At 40.5% G+C, this 20,551-nt stretch overlaps 2 protein-coding genes across 3 annotated transcripts in view; one reads left to right on the top strand and one right to left on the bottom strand.

The window, feature by feature from the left end:
• Positions 1-1,456: 1,456 nt before the first annotated feature.
• Positions 1,457-5,503, bottom strand: COA4 (cytochrome c oxidase assembly factor 4 homolog). The gene is made up of 2 exons (XM_072401131.1): positions 5,436-5,503; positions 1,457-2,838 (listed from the first exon to the last, which is right to left on the bottom strand). Exon 2 carries the CDS (start codon positions 2,835-2,837, stop codon positions 2,577-2,579), a length of 261 nt encoding a protein of 86 aa, XP_072257232.1. The 5' UTR covers position 2,838; positions 5,436-5,503; the 3' UTR covers positions 1,457-2,576.
• Positions 5,504-5,753: 250 nt separating this feature from the next.
• PAAF1 (proteasomal ATPase associated factor 1) overlaps positions 5,754-20,551 on the top strand; it is a 24,079-nt gene continuing 9,281 nt past the window's right edge. Inside the window, exons 1-7 of one of the 2 annotated variants that reach the window (XM_072401254.1) lie at positions 5,754-5,849; positions 8,025-8,065; positions 9,017-9,120; positions 10,018-10,107; positions 11,708-11,806; positions 11,999-12,149; positions 16,963-17,157. In XM_072401254.1, the coding sequence (XP_072257355.1) occupies positions 5,803-5,849; positions 8,025-8,065; positions 9,017-9,120; positions 10,018-10,107; positions 11,708-11,806; positions 11,999-12,149; positions 16,963-17,157 (727 nt within the window). In that variant the 5' untranslated portion in view covers positions 5,754-5,802. The remainder of the gene's footprint in view (positions 5,850-8,024; positions 8,066-9,016; positions 9,121-10,017; positions 10,108-11,707; positions 11,807-11,998; positions 12,150-16,962; positions 17,158-20,551) is intronic. The other variant, XM_072401263.1, reaches the window with a different exon arrangement.

Genomic DNA, 20,551 nt, shown 5'->3' on the forward strand with positions numbered 1-20,551 from the left:
ATTTATGAAAAACCCTATAATAATGTTAAGAATACTTGGTTGTGGTCATGCAGTAATATATTTTATTATTATTACACAGTGTTTCTATAGCACTGACATATTATACAGAGCTGTAGTCCATAGTCATGTCACTAGCTGTCCCTCAAAGGAGCTTGCAATCTAATGTCCCTACCATAGTCATAATTTGGGGGAAGCCAACTAACCTACCTGCATGTCTTTAGAATGTGGGAGGAAACTGGAGTACGCGGAGTAAACCCATGCAAACACAGGGAGAACGTGCAAACTCCATGCAGATTGTACCCTGGCCGAGATTCAAACCTGGGACCTAGCGCTCCAAAGGCCAGACTGCTAACCAGTGAGCCTCCAGGCTGCCCTTAGACACTCATCTCTTCAGACCATTCCTAGCCAAGCACTACTTTACCTGCCCAGCATGGGCTAGGTCATTGTATTCCAATATCGCAGCAAATATTGGGGGATATCATTTGAGTACCCCAACTTCTTCAAATGGCAGCACAAATTCGAACTTTGGCACTGGTAGGAATTTACCCACTAAAGCCAGATACAAAGATTTTAGAAAAAATTGCTTGCATGTTATCCCCCCTTTCTGGCTGGATGGGGTAGCAGGGGTTGTTACTCTCTTGCTAGCAACTTACCTTTTGCAGAAAGTAAGGAAGCGACACACACAAAGCAGATAAGTATCCTCCTGTGCTTTGCCTTCACATCCCTCCAGTTCTTGCCCCACTTACCTTTCTGTCCTGATAGAAAAATATCCCCCTAGCCACTCTCTCCGCTCCTGCAAAGACTTACTAATGACTTCCTCACTCATAACCTCATCACACGCATGGCTCCAAGACCTTTCTGGAGCAACCCCGACTCTCTGGAATGGTCTTCCTCGTCCTATTCGGCTTGCTCCTACTTTATGCTCATTTAAAAGAGCACTCAAAACCCAATGCTTCAACCTCACCTACCCGTCTTCTTCTGTCTCCCAAACCCTCACTACTACCCACCATTCCATATCCCCACCTCCTAGATTGGAAGCTCTTCAGGGCACGGTCCTCTCCTCCTCCTGTGTCACTGTCCGTGTCTGTCTGTCATTTGCATTCCCTGTTTAATGTACAGCGCTGTGTAATATGTTGGCGCTATATAAATCCTGTTTAATATTAATAATCATAATGATAATCCTCCTTGCATAACAAACCTGAGGTTGGCCAGTTAACACACAAACACATTGTAATCAGATACACTAAGGATATGGATTTCTCTGCAAAGGATAGAAGGGGTTTATGGGGAATATTTACAGAAGGAAGGTATTATTTAAACAAAATATATATATATATATATATATATATATATATATATATATATATATATACACACACACCCACATACATACACACACAGTATATATATTGTTTTGTTTTTGACATTACTGACACTTGAAACAAAAAAAAAAAAAACATACATAAAGTAATTTAATATATGCAGACCATAACAAAATAAAGACAAACTGTCACTTTATTCATTAAGTTGTTAAACTTAGCTCACAAGCAGGAGTACAAGGTGATGATGGCGAGTATCAATATGGGGGAGAGGGATTCGTCAAGAGAACCTGTTGCTTTGACTTGAATGTGCAAAAGAGGCCCTGCCACCAATTTAGAAGAAAATGCACTGTTAAATGAAATGTTTTCAATGCTTATTGCAGAGTTTCTCCTTTCCTGAAAACATTTTGTTTTTATTGAAATACAATGTGACTTTGCATTGATAGCAAACACAAACTGCTTCCTTAACACAGCCCTGTCCCTCCCTGAATGTCACGCTCTCCTCTGCTGTCTGATCTCTGTGCTGAACCAGTTCTTCCACTCCCTTCCCTTGATAAACATATATTGTGTGTGTGTGTGGGGGGGGTACCATTATTATTAAACAAGATTTATATAGCGCCAACATATTACGTAGCAATATGGGTTGCACATGACAGACCAATACAGACAGTGACAAAGGAAGAGAAGACCCTGCCCAGAAGAGCTTTTGTTATGCAAGTAGTAATATTATTAATAAACAGGATTTATATAGCACCAACATATTATGCAGTGCTGTACATTAAATAGGGGTTGCAAATGACAGACACATGAGGTGGAGAGGACCTTGATTTGAAGAGCTTACAATCTAGGAGGTGGGGGAAGTATCACACAATAGGAGGGGGGATATGGAATGGTGGGTGATTAGTGATGGTTTAAGAGACAGAAGAAGATGGGTTGGTGAGGTTGAAGCGTTGGGTTTTGAGGGCTCTTTTGAATGAGCAGAAAGTAGAGCAAGCCGAAGAGGATGAGGAAGACCATTCTTTAGAAAACTCTTGGAGCTGTAATAAAGTGACTACCGACAATATATCCAAAACAGTGCACCCCCCAACAAATGGGAAACAAGGGAATCTTTCAAATGCACAAATAATCTTTATAGGAAGATTAATTGTTGGTATGAATGGTTTGGTGACAGTGTCTCTAAATCCATGAACTGCTGGTGTATTCCTCTGCATGGCTGAATAATCCTGTGGGTTTCCTCTTCCTCTGCATTGTCCCAGGTTAGGAGGCCTGTCCTTGCAGCAGAGTCCTTTTTTTTATCAGTTCCTCTGCCCTCTTCTTCTGATAGTCCTGCATGCAGTCTCTAAAGTTCTGCACCTGCACCTGACACTTCCTCCAGTCCTGGTGCTCTGCCATGCATTCCTGTACAGCGTAATGAAGGGCCGTGCAGCCGGTCCGAGCGATCATCTGATCCACTGGGTCATCCTCGTCCTCTGCCGCTTTCAGGCTGCGGTCGTGAGGCCGTGGTGTTGGTGCAGACATCCTGCAGGGGACAAGAATCGGATGAGGAAGACATTATTGAACTCTATTTATATAGCGCCAACATAATATGCAGAGCTGTACATTAAATAGGGGTTGCAAATGACAGACAATGGCACAGGAGGAGAGGACTGAATATATATAACAAAGGACGGGCCATGTCAGGGGGCCACGTTGGGTGCTTCCCCTGTGCTTTGTGTAATTTTTAGAGGACCAGATTCCAATTTAAAATGTCAGGTCTGTATTGCTGTCTAAGGGCCATTTCAGAGCCGTAGTGAACTGCAAGCTCAGCCGTGATCCCAACTGTGCCCATTCAAGTGAATGGGAACAGATGGCAACTGATTTGTACATGTGGTTGCAGCTGCGGGGGAACGTGGCAAACTTCTAGAAAGAAGTCTGCAACTGTGTGCATATGTGCTACTTGTGGTGCAGTTTTCTGCTACAGAGTGCATGGTTTGAAAGGTGCAAACTGCTTGGTATTCCACCTTAGGTATGAAGAGAGCCCAAGTCACCTCCCTGTGGAATATAAATCTACTTTGTGTGCACCAAATATCTTTGTAATCCCTGATATTTCCTTAACCACCTGGGCGTTACACTGATGTCTGGATTTCTGTACCAAAAGCGTTACACTGTTTTTCATGAATTTTTTTTTTTTAAATTGTAGACCTGTAACTTACAGAAATATGTCCGAACAGGGTTCTAGTAGATATCATGAATATAAAAAATGTTTGAAACACAATCATGTAAAAAAAAAAAAAAAATTATTTTTATAAAATTAAATAAAATACACAAAATTCAGCTTAAACAAGAATACATAAATAAATGAAAAATACTGAAAATGCGATAATTCGGTATAGTGTATAGTAATATATTTTTCTAAAACACCTCCCTAGTGTCCGTCACATACCTATAGACAAAACCACATAAATATATTTTCTATTATTTTGTATTGGATTGGATACAGGTCTTTGTATTGAATCCAATACAAAATATTTGAATTTCCCGCTACGACCCCCTTCGACGGGCGCACGCACAGACATCATCAGGAATCGCTGAGGGACGCGTACGCTAATGCCGGGTATTCTAATTCTTTCCAAACTTCCATGCAAAAAGGGTTAATTTTGTTGCATGGAAATTTATTTTAGATTGTAGGCTATAATTCACCGAATTACTCAATAATTACTTATAATTCACTGAATTACAGCATAACTCACTGAAATATGTCCAAAATTTTATAAATTTAATAACATTTTTTTTAGAAAACATAAAAAAAATGTTTAAAAAAAAATAGTGTATAATGTAACGTACAGTAGCTTATATATTATATATATATAATACAATTATATATATTTTATATAAGGATTTCTTTGTATTGGACTCAATACAGCTTTTTTGTATTGAGTTCAATGCAAAGCGATTTGAATTTCCCACCCTGCCTCCCGCCCACACCAACGCATGCAGCGACGTCACCGGGAAACCCCGGACATCGTCACTGCACTCGCCGGATGAAGACAGAAGAGGACGGACGTGTCCGGAGGAGCTGCGGGGAGAAGGTGAGTATTTTTTTTAGAGATCGACGCTGGAACAGAACCGATCATCACAGCGGTGACCAGGTTAGTGATGGGATTTAACCACCCGACAAAGTTCGCGTTTATCGATTTTAGCAAAATTTTTAAACCCGAACCAAGGTCGGGTTTAACGGTCGGGTGGTTAATAGTAATGACGATATCATCGCTTTGCTGTAAGTAGACTATGCAGAGCGGTGGGAGGGGCCAAGAAGCTCCACCCGCTACAGACTACCTGCAGAAAACTACAGAAGGGGCGGAGACAAGACCAGTCACCCTGCACAAAGAGAGAGAGCAGCAGGGACCAATCTTTAGTAAAGGAAGGCAGTTTTCATACTAGATAACTGCACAGATCTGGAAGACATACAGAAAAAAGGAACAATCTGGGCTTTGGTAGTTTTAAAACTCTTATCTGCTCTATCCAATATACATACATTATTAAAACTTCTGCATAGTGGTCAGGCTTAGGCATGAATCAAGCAATCCAGAACTGCTAAAACCTACAGGGCCTATTCCATCACAAGGCTGCTGCTATAAAAGCACCAAGCACAAGGTTCATATCGTCTAAACCTTCTATGTCACCATTTTTTTCAAACATGAAAACCTAGTAATGATCACTTTCCTGGTCCGTGCTGCTGAACCCACCTGCTCAGTTATCTTTGATAATCAACTTTTCAGGCAGTGTCTGATCATGGCATCTCCTGCTGGCCTCATTGGTTTATTCCAAAAGCCCTTGTCACTGCAGGCTGATAGAAGGAACCACAGAGCAAAATGGGGGGGGACTAAGAATCTAACAAACTGGAATATTCTATCAAGCGTCTTGACCTCTTGGATTTTTACACAAAACTCTACATTTTATTACACGCCATGTCCAGGACCCTGCTCTCTTTTTAGAGGAAGGTCAGCTTTTGCAACACTTCCCATGTTTCTTTGATCCTTCATAACTTCCCTAGGAAATGTTACAAAATAGATTATAGCAGGATTTATCCTACAGGAGCATTACATATGATCTATGTGCACATTCATTGTGTCTCACCTGCCCAGCTAGCCTGGAGTCCCTTCTATCTTCCTGTGTCCTCTCCTCTTTACATCACTTTCAAACCCTTTTCCCTGTAGTTGTTTTATTTGTTAAAAAATCTGTCCTCTGTTTATGGGCGTCAAATTACATGCTGTCAGCCATTTTGTCGGAGACCACACAATGTAAATAGATACAGCTTGTCTTACACAAAATGGCCACGAATAGGAGACATTGGTTAGCCATATTGTCGGAGACCATCCGTTTTGTAACAGGCCTATGGAACATGGCTCTGTGACACCTAGAGACGTTATATAGTCTCGCCGCATGACAATGGACTTCCGGGGTTGTGAGGATTTACTTCCGTGTTTGTTTGGTCTCCTGTAAAATGGCTGCCAGGATTTACATCCAGAGTGACTGGGTTCAGAGTCTCAGGTGGGGGAAATATCAAGTTATTAATAATATAGGGAGTATTTTTAATATATCTAAAATATGTTTGTAATATTTAGACCAGGTCCTGTGTGCCCATTTCTCTGTACAGGTATCCATGGGCTTCTTGTAGGTATCTAATTCTATTTTATATCACCAGTTGCCATAACAACACAAGCAAAGATGGCAGCTGTTTATTTGTTTGTTTTTTTGGGTTAATATTAGGGGTTTCCATTTTTTTGACCATTGATATATACATTATAGTACGAAAAGTGTTTTTCTGCATTAAATTCTAATTCCTCTAATGGAGGGGTCAGTCCATACCAATGTGGTATTTTGGGTTTAGGCTGGGCTGTGAGGTACTGGTATGGGTATGGTGTCCTCATAGAAGCCCAATAGAAAATGAATGGGGGCTGCAATGAACATGATGCCAACCACCAGGAGGTTTCATCCTGGGTCACCTTACTCTTGAAACTGCAGATTTCCCTGCCATGGCAGTGATTGCTCAGTCAAATTTTGCTACTGAACCCCCGTGGTGCTGATTTATCTTAACCCCTTACATCCTGAGGTCTAACCTGCAACCCACACACACATACACACTCACCTTCTAAACCTAACCTGAACCACAAGCTAAGCTACCCAGGAAATAAACTCCTAAACTACCCCCCAAGTTCTTTACCTTCCAGGTAGCAAATTCTGACATGCCGCAAAATCCTTGAGGTGTCCCAATTCTCCCCACTCACATATTCTGTGTTAAGTAACATCCAACTGGAGGTATCGTGGCCCTTGTCAGTATAAGGGCATTCTGGCCTTTGTAGCGCTGGGTCCCAGGTTCGAATCTCGAGTCGGGACACTATCTGCATGGAGTTTGCAGGTTCTCCCGTGTCTATGTGGGTTTCCTCTTGGTACTCTGGTATCCTCCCATGTTGCAAAAACTACAGAAGGGGCGGAGACAAGACCAGTCCCCCTGCACAAAGAGAGAGAGCAGCAGGTACCGGTCTGGAAGACATACAGAAAATAAGAAGAATCTAGGCTTTGGTATTTACATACATTAATAAAACTTTTGGTTATTAGGTTACTTGGCTTCCCCTCAAAATTGTCTTTAGACTGTATTCATGACATATCACTAAGGTAAGGACATTAGATTGTGAGCCCCTTAGAGGCCACGAAGGGATATTAATACCCAACAGGGACTTATTATACACCATGGGGTAGAAATATATTTTTCAATTACTGGACAATCTGTTACTCCAACCTCAAAGGTGTGGGGAAGAGGTAACTTTTCTGTCTGATTTCTATTTCAATCTGTGACTACCAATGGGAAGTTTTGCATTTACTTCCTGTACCTGTGACACCTGTACAAAAACATGTAATGTGTGTTTGGGGGGGGGGGGGGGGTATAGTGGTTGTCACAGGGACGTAAGATAACGATGGTTATAACGGTCATGTCCATTGGTGTCTGTACAGTTCTTGGCTGTGTTTGCAGATGTCTGTAACTCAGATCAGCCCCTGCTGCAACCTCTTGCCTTGTAAGTTGCTACAAAGTTACAATATTTCAGACTGATTGCTAAAGCTACGTACACACTTCCAATTATTATCGTTGGTAAACGAACAACGAATGATCCTGCACGATATCTGTGAACGATCGTATAGCACCGATCCTGCACATAGAGATAACCACACGATCGTTCACAGATATTGTACACACGATAGATGAGATCATTTGAACGATACAGGAAGTGATGTGCACCACAGGAAGTGAGCGAACGTTCGTTCATCGGGCATGCTCAGACCATGAACGATCACTGAAAGACCGTACACACGATAGATGGTCAACGATCGTCGTCCAATCCGATCCGCCGGTCCGGTCGTTCATTTCCAACGACTATCCTCGTTGGTCGGCGTCGTTGGTTACTTTTTTTACGAACGATTTTTGGCCAATCGGTCGTTCGTTCGTCGTTCATTTCCAACGATAAAAATTGGAAGTGTGTACGCAGCTTATGGAAGAGGAAATTCTGCCTTGTGTCTGCAGCAGACTGATGGCATCATCCCAGCCTAGGCAAAGTCACAGATTGGTTTAGAAGTATGCCACTGTATATTGTGACATGTCGGGAACCTGTTCATAAAGACTTGTATAGTCATTGACAGGTCCACTTTATTGTTTGTTTACTTTGCTTTCAGGAAAGCGGAGGGAGAGGCCTGGGTGTCCTGCAAGATTCCAGGTAAGTCATTGACCATTGACATCTTAAAGTGGAACTAAACTCCAAATAAAAACACACTTACCTTTGATTCCGCAGATCCATTGGCAGGACTCCTCATTTGGGTCCCAGGTCATCCTGGTATCTGTTTGCGACCTGGTGCAAAGGAAGCTGGGCACTGACTTCTTCTCTTTTCTTCCGGATTGTTCTTCCTGCATTACCCGATCTTGAACTGTGAAGGTGGCTGCAATGATCAAGACAAAATAGGCGCGCAATGCCTCCCAGGATACCTACATCATGCATTCCTGGAGGCGCTTGGCTGCTCCTTCTGCTCTGATATCAGGCAGTGAGATCTACAATCTTTTTTTTTTTTTTCCCATCTGTGTCACACGACTGTGCTGTGTGAGATTAGGGGACGCAGGAAGAAGGGAGAAGATGTCAGCGCCCGGCTCAGAGGCTGAAGGTGGATACCAGGACGACTCAGGACCCAAACAAAGAAACCTCCCGACAGATCTGCAGGATTAAAGGTAAGTGTCTGTCTTTGGGTGGTTACTGAAAAGTTGGGTCACAATACAGGGGCTGTCACCTGGCTACAACTATTTCCTACCCAGATTAAAAACATTTCTAGGGAGAATACTGCATTAATATGATCTCTTATTTATAAAGCCCTTGCATTTTATGAAATAGTAGATATACACCGTGATGACAGTGATCACTTCTTAGTAATATTGGCTTCTTGTTCCATTATAGATATCAGTACATCTGTATGTAATGGCTGGTGGTTTGCCACCCTGAATGACAAAGTCAGCCCTGCCAGCTGTTATATCTGCCGATGTATTATAAGAGGGTACATTCACTTGGACTCTTGGGTACATCTACTCTGCTGAGAAAGCATAAGGGTTCTAAAGTGTACCTGTCCTCTTTGCATGAATTCATAAGGTTACTGTTGCCTGTCTCGCTATTGATCTCTTCTAGGTAAACCCACCATCTACGGGAGTCTGAAATGCAATGGAGTGGGCAGAGATGGAGTCCCTGAAATCGCCTCTTCTGAAGAGTTTGTTGTTCATGGGATTACTAAGGTAATCGGTGTCTACTTGCAAACCTAATACAACCTAACCCGCAGTTGAAAAATTAGATTGTCAGCTCTTTGGGGGAGGGTCCTCTCCTTCTCCTGTGTCACTGTCTGTATATGTCTGTCTTTTGCAACCCCTATTTAATGTACAGCGCTGCATTATATCTTGGCGTTATATAAATCCTGTTTATTAATAATAATATTATAAATGATAATAATAATAATAATAGAGGTGGGTTTGGCTTAAATACCAGTCACCTAGAAAAACCTTGTTCCTTCCAGAATGGGCTAGTTTGGGGATAGTGCAAAAAAATGTAAAATGCATTATAAGAGGAAGTATGTGCAGAGGAGGAGTTTGGGGGAGGATTGCCATGCGGGCAGTATGTACAGGGGAGATGTTTGGAGGGTCTAACATGAAGGCAGTATGTGCAGGGGAGGAGTTTGGAGGGTCTAACATGAAGGCAGTATGTACAGGGGAGGAGTTTGGAGAGTCTGGCATAAGGGGGTTATGACAGTCCAAACTCCAAGGCAGGTTGCAAGATGCTGGCCATCATTCATTTAGAAAGATTGAGGACATTTAGTGGAGAAGACATGCAGCAGTAGACAACTTTTTTTAAACTGTCTTTCTGAACAGAATCAAATTCAAGTTGATTTTACTCTCTGCTAAATGCCTAACCTGCAAAGGCAGCCATACAATGGTCAGTATTTTAAATAGATTTCACATTAGATTGTGTAAATCATCTATTTGGCTGTGCATCCATCTTTGACCAGTGTATGGCCACCTTTAGTCAACTGTAAGGTTGTCTGAACACATCCCCTCCCTCAGCTCAGGATTTATTTGCTGAAAGAAGTATCAGTTTATGGAAAGTAATACACTCATGGGTTGCTGCTCTGTCTTTTGCAGAAAAGTTTGCACATCTCGTGTCCTACTGGGAATGTCTCCAGTAAATTCCTATCCCCTTACACCAGCTTTGTGAGGATCCATGAAAAAAGTGTAAGGTATTTTGTCTTCTTATGGGTTAACTTTAGTTTGTTCATTATGGACTGATTTTTTTTTTTGCTCACTTGCTGGGCCTAAAGAGATTGTAAATGTTCACACACCAGGCAGCACACAATCAACATTTTTATTAAAATGTAAAATTATGGAGTTCATGAAGATTAACACTCAGATTGTTGCATGACCCTGGAAAGAGGACTGTGCAGGTCTGGTGCCTAGTCCCACACACTGAGCAGGGCCAAGTGAAAATAGTTTTTTTGGTTTGCAATAATTTTAGCGCTGCACCACAGATGTCAGTAACGGCCAGTGGTTCCAGTTCTTATGAGGACTGGGCTTGCAGAACCTACAAAGCTGGATTTTGTCATCAGCCTACAATACAGTGCTGGTAAGGTTTATAAAGACTAAGAAGAGCTTTTACATTTTTATCCCCAAGCTTCTGCAAATAGAACAATAGATCAGATTTATCCTGGTTTGCTGTATCACCTTTCTTTGCTTATGATAGTCTATACTTTCCAGTTTTGGAAAGTTTTAATATATCGGCTCAATAAGTTGTTAAACCAAAGGCTGTGGGCAGAGCTAGTCGTGGCTATGCACTTTTAGGGCCATCAACAGTACCAACATCTGGTATCGTTAATGTGTTCAAAAGTGTTTTTGAAATTAAACACTTTTGGCTGCTATTGAGCTTTATTGTACAGACCTGGTCCATATGATGTATAATTTCTATAGCCGAACAGATTAGTGTGGCCACATCGTGATCCAGACAGGGTGGCTAAGAGGTGAGCATTCTGGCCTTTGCAGCGGTCCCAGATTTGAATCTTGGCAAGGATACTATCTGCATGGAGCTTGCATGTTCTCCCTGTGTTTGCGTGGGTTTCCCCTGGGTAATTTGGTTTCCTCCCACATTCCAAAAACATGCTGTTAAGTTAATTGGCTTCTCCCAAATTGATCTTAGACTATGTTAATGACATATTATAGTATATTATAATATGGTAGGGGCAATAGATTGTGAAACCCTTTAAAGCACAGTTGGTGACATGACGATGGACTCTGTACAGCACTGCGTAATATTTCTGCACCTTATAAATACAAGATGATGATAATGATTAAAAATTAATAGATGTGTGTTCACCATTAGGCCTAACAAAAATAGCAATATGTCAACCAAAACCAAAAGTCAAATGCAGGTCAGGATAATCCCACAGACTGTAATTAAGCAGTACATATGGCAATTCAGAGGCTGACTTGTTTTGGGTTGTACTGTATTTCTGTGGACACAGCCTGTCCTATAAGGGGGGCTTTTTCTTGTCATATGCTGCATTTCTATTTAAACTGCATAAGCCTAAATGATAAAGGAAGCAAATGACTAGAATGTCCATCAACATGAGCCCTTGTACACCCCTTCCCTTTATTCTGCAGACGACTAGTTAACATTGATTTATTGTAGACAAAAACTATTACATTTGTGTGTAATAAGGTCAGGGTTATTATTCAAATCAAGAAAAAGTGTATACAGGTGTAATTTTTCTATATATTCATTTACTTCCTTCCTATAAAACATCAGTAACCTCGGTTTCCTGTACTTCTGTCTCCCTCACAGGTTACATCTTTGGATATCTCCAGTGGAGGGGGGCTTGGTCTGTCTTCCAGCACCGATGGATCAATGAAGATCTGGCAGACGAATAATGGAGAGATCAGGGTGAGAAACTTGACATAACTTCTTGGAATTGGGCTAAAGTTAAGCACTGTGAAGTTAGGATTTCTCCCTTATTGATGGCCCAGAATTTTATCCATGTGTATAATGTTTTTATAATAAAGAAATGATCATCATACCGGGAAAGGTTCCTGCTGTACCAGCTGCTATACTGAATATCCTCTGCTTCTTTTTCAGAGAATCCTGAAAGGGCACATCTATGATGTAAACTGCTGCAGGTTCTTCCCTTCTGGCCTGGTAGTACTGAGCGGCGGTGTGGACGCTCAGGTGAAGATCTGGTCAGCAGAAGATGGCAGCTGCCCTGTCACATTTAAAGGACACAAAGCAGGTAAAGAGTAAATCTTGAAGCAATTTTTGAAGAGAATCTTTTACTGTACTCTTTTACTGTTACCTTCTTTTAATGGTAACCCAAAGATTTAATATAAAGAAAGGCTCTAACCATTTTTCAATTCGTCAGGGAAAATGGTTATCACTCCAACTCGTTTCCCATATCAAATGGTCCAAGGCAGGGCTGCCCTCTCTCTCCCCTGATGAAGGAACCCTTATTATGGAAGATTTGCTCCAATTCGCTTATTGAGGGTCTGGAGATGGGGAGTTCAAAGCAAAAAATTGGTGCTTACGTGGATGATCTATTATTTGCAATTACAAACCCTTCAGCTTCCCTCCCAAACATACGGAGTGAATAAAAGACTTATGGTCATGTCTAAATTTGAAATGAATGTCTCCAAATCTGCTGCTCTTAACATCTCCTGTACACCAACCACTATAGCTAAGGTAAAATACTCCTTTAGCTTTAAATAGGAATCAGATTTTATTACCTACCTGGGCAAAAAGATACCTAGGGTTTTGTCTGAGATTGTCCCTCTGAACTTCCAACCCTTACTAAACGAACTAAACACGGACCTGTCTAGATAGGACAAAACTCATTTATCTTGGTTAGGCAGAAAAAAGTATTGTCAAGATGAATGTATGTCCGTGCTTCCTTTTATCTATTTCAGACTCTTTTTAGATCCTTGTCTTCTAGCATTTTCAAATTAATTTGGCAAAATAGGTCACCAAGATCAGCAAGGTCTACACTAATGCGCCCTGGACTGGCAGGTGGATTGGGAGTTCCAAACTTTTTAAAATATTTTATATCTGCACATCTACCTGGATTGTTGGACTGATGTAGACACCGTCAAAATAAACAATGGTATGGGACCTTCTGTCCCATACCAATACATCTTACCCCATGGCTCCCTGAATTGCCGACTCCGAGCATGAAAACACACCCCATAAGGATGCACCTGGGATTTGTGTCTTAGATATTTAAGCAAATGGTGTTTATCACCCTCACCTTTATTCCCGATTCTGGGCAACCCTGTTTTCCCCCCAGGAGGTGGAGGACCTTACTTTGTTTAATCCCGTCCAACATATGTAGAGCTCATCACTTCCTCAGATCAGGTGAATGAACTGAACCCCTGGAGATCCATGCAACTGCTCCACATTCTTGCTCTCTACACCCAAGTGATAAGTTTCAGAGACCACTAACACCTTTTGAGGAGCTCTGCGAGGGAAAGGGGGAAGGGGGGTTGAGACCCTGTTTTTTTTTCTCTGATTTACAACTCGCTACAAGACCCTTTTATTGAGCTCTACTTCCCTTTACCTTACAATTTGGGAGGAGGATTTAGGGATCAGACTCACTTTGGCTCAGAGAGAACATATTCTGTTTTGGTGTCACAAAGCTTCCACTAGCAGCAGATACCAGGAATTTAGTTATTGTCTAGATGGTATCTTAATCCAGTTAAACTGCATCAATATTTCCCAAATGAGTCTGAAAAGTGTTGAAGATGCTCAATAGCAACAGGCACCTTGATACATATTTTTTTGGGATTGCCCCTTGCTACGCTCGGTTTGGGATACAGTTCAAGCAATAACCCAACAGATGATGGAGATACACATACCAAATTATCCAGCTTTCTTTTTCCTTCAGCACAATTCCTTTCCAATTAAAACTTACAAGAGATCAGTGATTAGAAATTTGATAATGGCAGCTTTATCCTGTATCGCTGCTTATTGGTGGAAAGCGGAGACCCCCCCCCAGTGCGGCATTGGTTCCAGCGAGTCCATGAGATCCACAGAATAGAAGACCTTTATCTCTTCAGGCACAGCACGCATAGGACTTTCTTTAACACCTGGTAATATTGGTCAACGTTTTCTTCCTCACAGGAATACAGAAACCACCTGGACCCCTTCTCTTCATAGGCTCATCTGTCATTTTTTTTTTTTTTTCTCCTCCTCCCTTTTTCTCACCTTCCCCAGTGTCTTAGATTTAAACACATATTGTAAGCTTCACAATTTATACTAGTGTTCCTTACTCTCCGGAGTTTAGTTTTAATTGGTGTGCAGGTACCGATACCTCTTTTTGGTATTAGATATTGTTTCTATTTTTTATAATTTATAATAATTATATAATTTTTAAATTGGCAAAATGTAAAACTATATTAACCACCTGGGCATTACACTGATGTCTAGATTTCTGTACCAAAAGCGTTACACTGTTTTTCATGAATTTTTTTTTTTTTTTAAATTGTAGACTTGTAACTTACAGAAATATGTCCGAACAAGGGTCTAGTAGATATCATGAATATAAAAAAATGTTTGAAACACACAATCATGTAAAAAAAAAATTTCCTTTAATAAAATTTAATAAAAGACACAAAAATCAGCTTAAACAAGAATACATAAATCAAAACTACTGAAAATGCGATAATTCGGTATACTGTATAGTAATATATGTGGACTGTGTCCAACAGTCCAACGTCACATACCTATAGACAAAACCAAATAAATATATTTTGTATTTTGTATTTGATTGGGTACAGGACTTTGTATTGAATCCAATACAAAATATTCGAATTTCCCACTACAACCCCCATCGACGGGCGCATGCACGGACATCATCAGGAATCGCCGAGGGACGCGTACGCGAACGCCAGGTATTCTAATTCTTTCCAAACTTCTGTACTTCCATGCAAAAAGTGTAAAATTTTTTGCATGGAAATTTATTTTAGATTGTAGGCTATAATTCGCCGAATCGCATAACTCACTTGAAATATGTCCAAAATTTTATAAATTTATTATTAAAATTTTTTTTCTATAAAACATAAAAAAAGTGTATAATGTACAATAATAGTATATAATGTATAATAGTGTATAATGCATGGACGCATGCAGCGACGTCACCGGGAAACCCCTGTGATCGTCACTGCACTCACCGGAAGAAGACAGAAGACGTGTCCGGAGGAGCTGCGGGGAGAAGGTATTTTTTTTTTTTTTTCGATCAACACTGGACAGAACGGATCATCGCAGCGGGGACCAGGTAAGTGCTAGGGATTTACACAGTGAGAAAAGTTCGGGTTTATTGATTTTTGTAAAATCGATAGACCCGAACCAAGGTCGGGTTTACCGGCCAGCTGGTTAATTTATTCACATTTCTCATACAATTAATTAAATGAGAAATTTTTGTTTCATTGAAAATTTCTCAAAATTTTAAATGAAACAGCTCAGTTGACCTGCAGACTTTCAACTTAAATTCAGTGGGTTGAACAAAAAGATTGCATAAAAATGTGAGGAACTAAAGCCTTATTATTAACACAATCACTTAATTTCAGGGTCTCAAAAGTAATTGGACAAATTAAAAAGCTGAAAATAAAATGTTCATTTCTAATACTTGGTTGAAAACCCTTTGCTGGCAATGACAGCCTGTAGTCTTGAACTCATGGACATCACCAGATGCCGGGTTTCCTCCTTTTTATGCTCTACCAGGCCTTTACTGCAGCGGCGTTCAGTTGCGGTTTGTTTGTGGGCCTCTCTGTCCGAATTTTAGTCTTCAACAAGTGAAATGCACGCTCATTTGGGTTCAGTTCAGGTGACTGACTAGAATATTCCACTTCGTTGTTTTAATAATCTCCTGTGTTGCTTTGGCTGTATGTTTTGGGTCATTGTCCATCTGTATTATGAAACGCCTCCCAATCAATGTGACTGCATTTAGCTGGATTTGAACAGACAGTATGTCTCTGAACACCTCAGAGTTCATTCGACTGCTTCTGTCCTGTGTCACATCATGGATAAACACTAGTGTGCCATGGCAGCCATGCACGCCCAAGCCATCACATTGCCTCCGCCATGTTTTACAGATCATGTGATATGCTTTGGATCATGAGATGTTCCACGCCTTCTCCATACTTTTTTCTTGCCATAATTCTGGCTGGCTTTTTGTTTTAGCGAAGTCCAATCTAGCCTTTCTATTTTTGAGCACTATGAGTGGCATGAACCTTGCAGTGCACCCCCTGTATTTACTTCCATGCAGTCTTCTCTATATGGTGGACTTGAATATCGATACGCCTACTTCCTGGAGAGCATTGGTCACTTGGTTGGCTGTTGTGAAGGGGTTTCTCTCCATGGAAATTATTCTGCCATCATCCTCCACTGTTGTCTTCTGTGGACGTCCAGGTCTTTTCGAGTTGCTGGGTTCACCAGTGCTTTGTTTCTTTCTCATGATGTACTAAACTGTAGATTTTGCCACTCCTAATATTGTAGCATTTTCTCGGATGGGTTTTTTCAGTTTTTACAGCTGAAGGATGGCTTGTTTCACCTGCTGCATCTGAGTTGTTTCATATCAAATTAATTGTGGTAATGTACAGAACCAAAATTAGAAAAAAGTTGTACAGTTTGGATCATAAATATTTGATAATTATATATATTGTAATATATAATTATATATATATTGTAACACCTGGTTGCTTAGATAGACTCTTCTAGATCACTATTCTAATGTACTTGATTTGAGATTAAAAGATGTACATGTAATGTACAGATGAATATTGAACTCAATCACTTTATACCTTCATACTTGAAACTTGGTCTTTTGCTAAGAAACTAAAAACCCCATCCTCTCATTTGGAACCAGACCTGGCTATGGGCCCATAGTCTTTTTGTGTCCGGTTATATTTTGAGGTTGGTACTGTAAACTACTTTGGTAAAAAGGTGATTCCTTTTCTCTCTGTGTTCTTTCTAGGACTAAAGTACAAAAAGCATCTTAACTAGTTCTCAGAATCAAAGAAACAAATGTCTCAATCGAGTGTTTTTTTTTTGTGCAGGAATATTGGACTTGGCAATAGTGGATCGCGGGAGGAACGTTGTGACCTGCTCAAGAGATGGAACAGCAAGGCTCTGGGATTGTGGGAAATCTGCATGCCTTGCTGTTGTGGCAGACTGTGGAGCTCCCATTAATGGAATATCCTTAGACGTGGCGGACAATACAGTAAATCTTGGAGACCCAAAGGCAGCCCCCAGTAAGTGATGGATTGTATGTATGTATGTGTGTGTGTATATGTATGTATGTATGTATGTGTGTCTATATATATATATATATATATATATATATATATATATATATATATATATATATATATATATATATATATATATATATATATATATATATATATATAATTAGTGTACACTATATTTGGAGCGATGGATCATCCTTACATTATATAATAACTGTTTCAAATCAAATATATCCATAAATATTTTAATATAATTGGATCACAACACAGCAGATTCACACATTGTATAAGCAAAATTAAGAACATATGATGTCTCTTGTAATAAAAAAGGAATAGACTGCAGAGATGGAGACATAATCCTGCCCCTGTACAAAGCATTGGTCAGACCACATCTGGAATATGCAGTCCAGTTTTGGGCACCAGTTCGAAAAAAAAAAACTGACACGAGTTCAGAGAAGGACAACTAAACTAATAAAAGGAATGGAGGAGCTCAGCTATGAGGAGAGATTAGCTGAACTGAATCTATTCTCCCTTGAGAAGAGACGTATAAGGGGGATATGATCACCCTGTATAAATATATAAATGGTCCATATACAAAACTCTCTCCCCCATTTTTCACTAAGATCATTACAAAGGACAAGGGGGCAGTCTTTTGTGTCTGGAGGAAAATGAAAATTAAGCTCCGGAAAAGGAAGGGATTCTTCACTGTAAGGTCTGTGAAAATGTGGAATCGGCTCCCTCAGTAAGTAGTTTCAGCAAGTTCTATAGATCGCTTTAGGAAAAAGCTGAATGATTTCTAGAAGTAAAGATACCAGACATTGCTGACCCAGGGAACATCCGTCTGCCATCAGGAAGGATTTTTTTCCCGTTGGAGCAAATTGTGCAAGGGTTTTTTTTGCCTTCCTCTGGATCAGCTATGTCCATAGGGTTTTATATCTGGGATATGTTTCCCTAGTGGTTAAAGTTGAGGGACTTTTGTCTTTTGTTCATCCTAATTATGATAGTCTTTGCATATCCATATCCATCTGACCCTTAATGTTCTATAGGTATGTACTAAAGGCAATTTACCACCTTTACAGTCTAATAGCAAAAACAATTACATGTTTATATGGGGCTTTTTTAATTTAAACAATTTGAGCATGTGTCATTGTAAAGTTTACATGTAACATGTTTATTTGTAATGAAAGATTGGATAATAATGCTGAAAGATCCTCAATATCTGGTTGTGTTGAAAGTTCCCCATTGTGTTTTTGTCATCTGTTTTTTTTTTTTTTTTTTTGTTAAATCAAACTTATTATTGAGACATAAACAGGTAGAGAAAATATATAACAGTGTAATATTTGTCCACAGTAATATATAAACTGTTCAGTCAACGCAAGCCATAAGAACAGTACAATGGATAAAAAAAACAAATTACTTTCAAACCTGTAACCCAGGATATCTCCATAACATTTTACAACCATAGTTCTCCCCAGAGGGTTTTAGCCGGTTGCTCCGCCCGGCTGCTGTGAATACCCTGCCCAGCTCTCGTCAGCTCTCAACCTCGGATGCACAGATCTCAGTGAGGCTTCTCTGTGCTCTGTGCCATCCGTTCAGAGAATTGCTGCTGGGATGACAGGTGAGCACACACAGTTCAGCCTTCATGTGAAGGAGACATCCCGCCCCCATCTTATAGCACGAGCTCAGATTTCTGCCTGTGAAACGTATCCACCTCTATTTCTGCATGTCATTCTGCATCCTCACAGCTCTCTGTGTACAAACCTCCATATCTCCTAGCCTGTATGTCACAATGACCTGTAAATTTCAGGGTGTATAGGGGACCCTTAAAGATACTAGTTACTACAATTTCAGCCCCCCAGCTTTAAAGAATTTCAAGATATGGGGGTCACAAATGTAAAAAGTTATTAAAATTGAACTTTGGGGTTGCTGTTTCAGAGGAAAGTGTAACTAGGAGTCCTAAATTGAAAGTGCAAATTGGGGAGCATTGGGGTGGGGTCCTAAATATATACCTACCTGTCACAAATCTATACCTATAAACCTACTGTCTGCTTCTCTTCTTTGTACACCAATTTGTCCGAGAGTGGGGGAACAAAACTGAAAATATAGGTGCAAGTGGCTGACACATTCTCCCCTTTTAATCTCATTACTACAGCATCATTAGAGCATAAAACACTCTGCCCATCAAAATGGGCGCCCCTGCCCTGTTACACATTCCTGTCCACTTAACTAACGTTCTGAACTTTAATTGTGCAATGGGGACGTGTATGAATCCAAAAATATAGGTACAAGTGGGGAACATCTGTGACTAACATCCCCTAAAACTTCATCACTATGGCATCATTGGAAAATGAACTCTGCCCACTAAAATTTATTGAGGCTGAGGTACAGGAAGGTTACAGTTGTGTGTAACAAGGAAGTGCATTGTGATGGAAAAATTTCAAGTTATTACACCCAATGGTTTAGGAGATCTGAAGGTTTGAACACAACGAGTTGTTAGGCTGTAGAATATGACAAGCAGCTTTTACACTAACATAGCAATCACACTGCGCTGCCGATGACATTATACACTTCGGGTAAACTTCACAGACAGTGTTTTTATAGAACATGGGCAGTGATGAGAGGGGGGTCACTGGCTGTCTTGTCCACATCTGATATCACATGCCATTAAAGCATCATTACATTTTTAATATTATATTAAAGAGTGACTTTCTCTGTTATGTAATGGAAAAATGCGTGTTGTTTTTTTTTTTACTTATTTGTGGAGAGGATCTCTCCCCTTCAGTCTTTACTTCCATTTCGGTAAAGACCGAAGGGGAAATCCGCAGCCTCCTGGGATATTTGCGTCACATCCCATCACATGAGGCTCTACACTGCTCCTTGTGTGCATGCATCTTCGGTGGATTTCATATAATGCAAAAAAAAAAAGTGTTTAATCTTATGCATGCGCAGTGCAAGGCAGCATTGCACGTACAAGTGAGAATCAGCATCAGAGAGAAGATGGAATGTTTTCACAAAAAAATGTTTTCACAAAAGTTCACTTTAACTAAATATAGACTAAGGAGCGCATCTGAAGTTAGGCTGAATTCACTCCGGCAGTAAGGTTACATTTGTCCATTTCTCATGCCAGGAACCACTGCTGCTTAAAAAACTTCTAAAGCCCAGCACTTACAGCCTGTTATCAGTCCTAGGTGCCCAGCACTTACCGCCTGTTGCCAATCCTAAGTGCCCAGCACTTACTGCCTGTTGCCAATCCTAGGTGCCCAGCACTTACTGCCTGTTGCCAATCCTAGGTGCCTAGAACTTACCGCCTGTTACCAATCCTAGGTGCCTAGAACTTACCGCCTGTTACCAATCCTAGGTGCCCAGCACTTATGGCCTGTTACCAATCCTAGGTGCC

Source organism: Pyxicephalus adspersus, chromosome 1, assembly GCF_032062135.1.
Source record: "Pyxicephalus adspersus chromosome 1, UCB_Pads_2.0, whole genome shotgun sequence".
NCBI lineage: Eukaryota > Metazoa > Chordata > Amphibia > Anura > Pyxicephalidae > Pyxicephalus > Pyxicephalus adspersus.

Coding starts and splice junctions, on each gene's coding strand:
- COA4 (XM_072401131.1), bottom strand. CDS start 2,837: ATGTCTGCACCAACACCACGGCCTCACGACCGCAGCCTGAAAGCGGCA.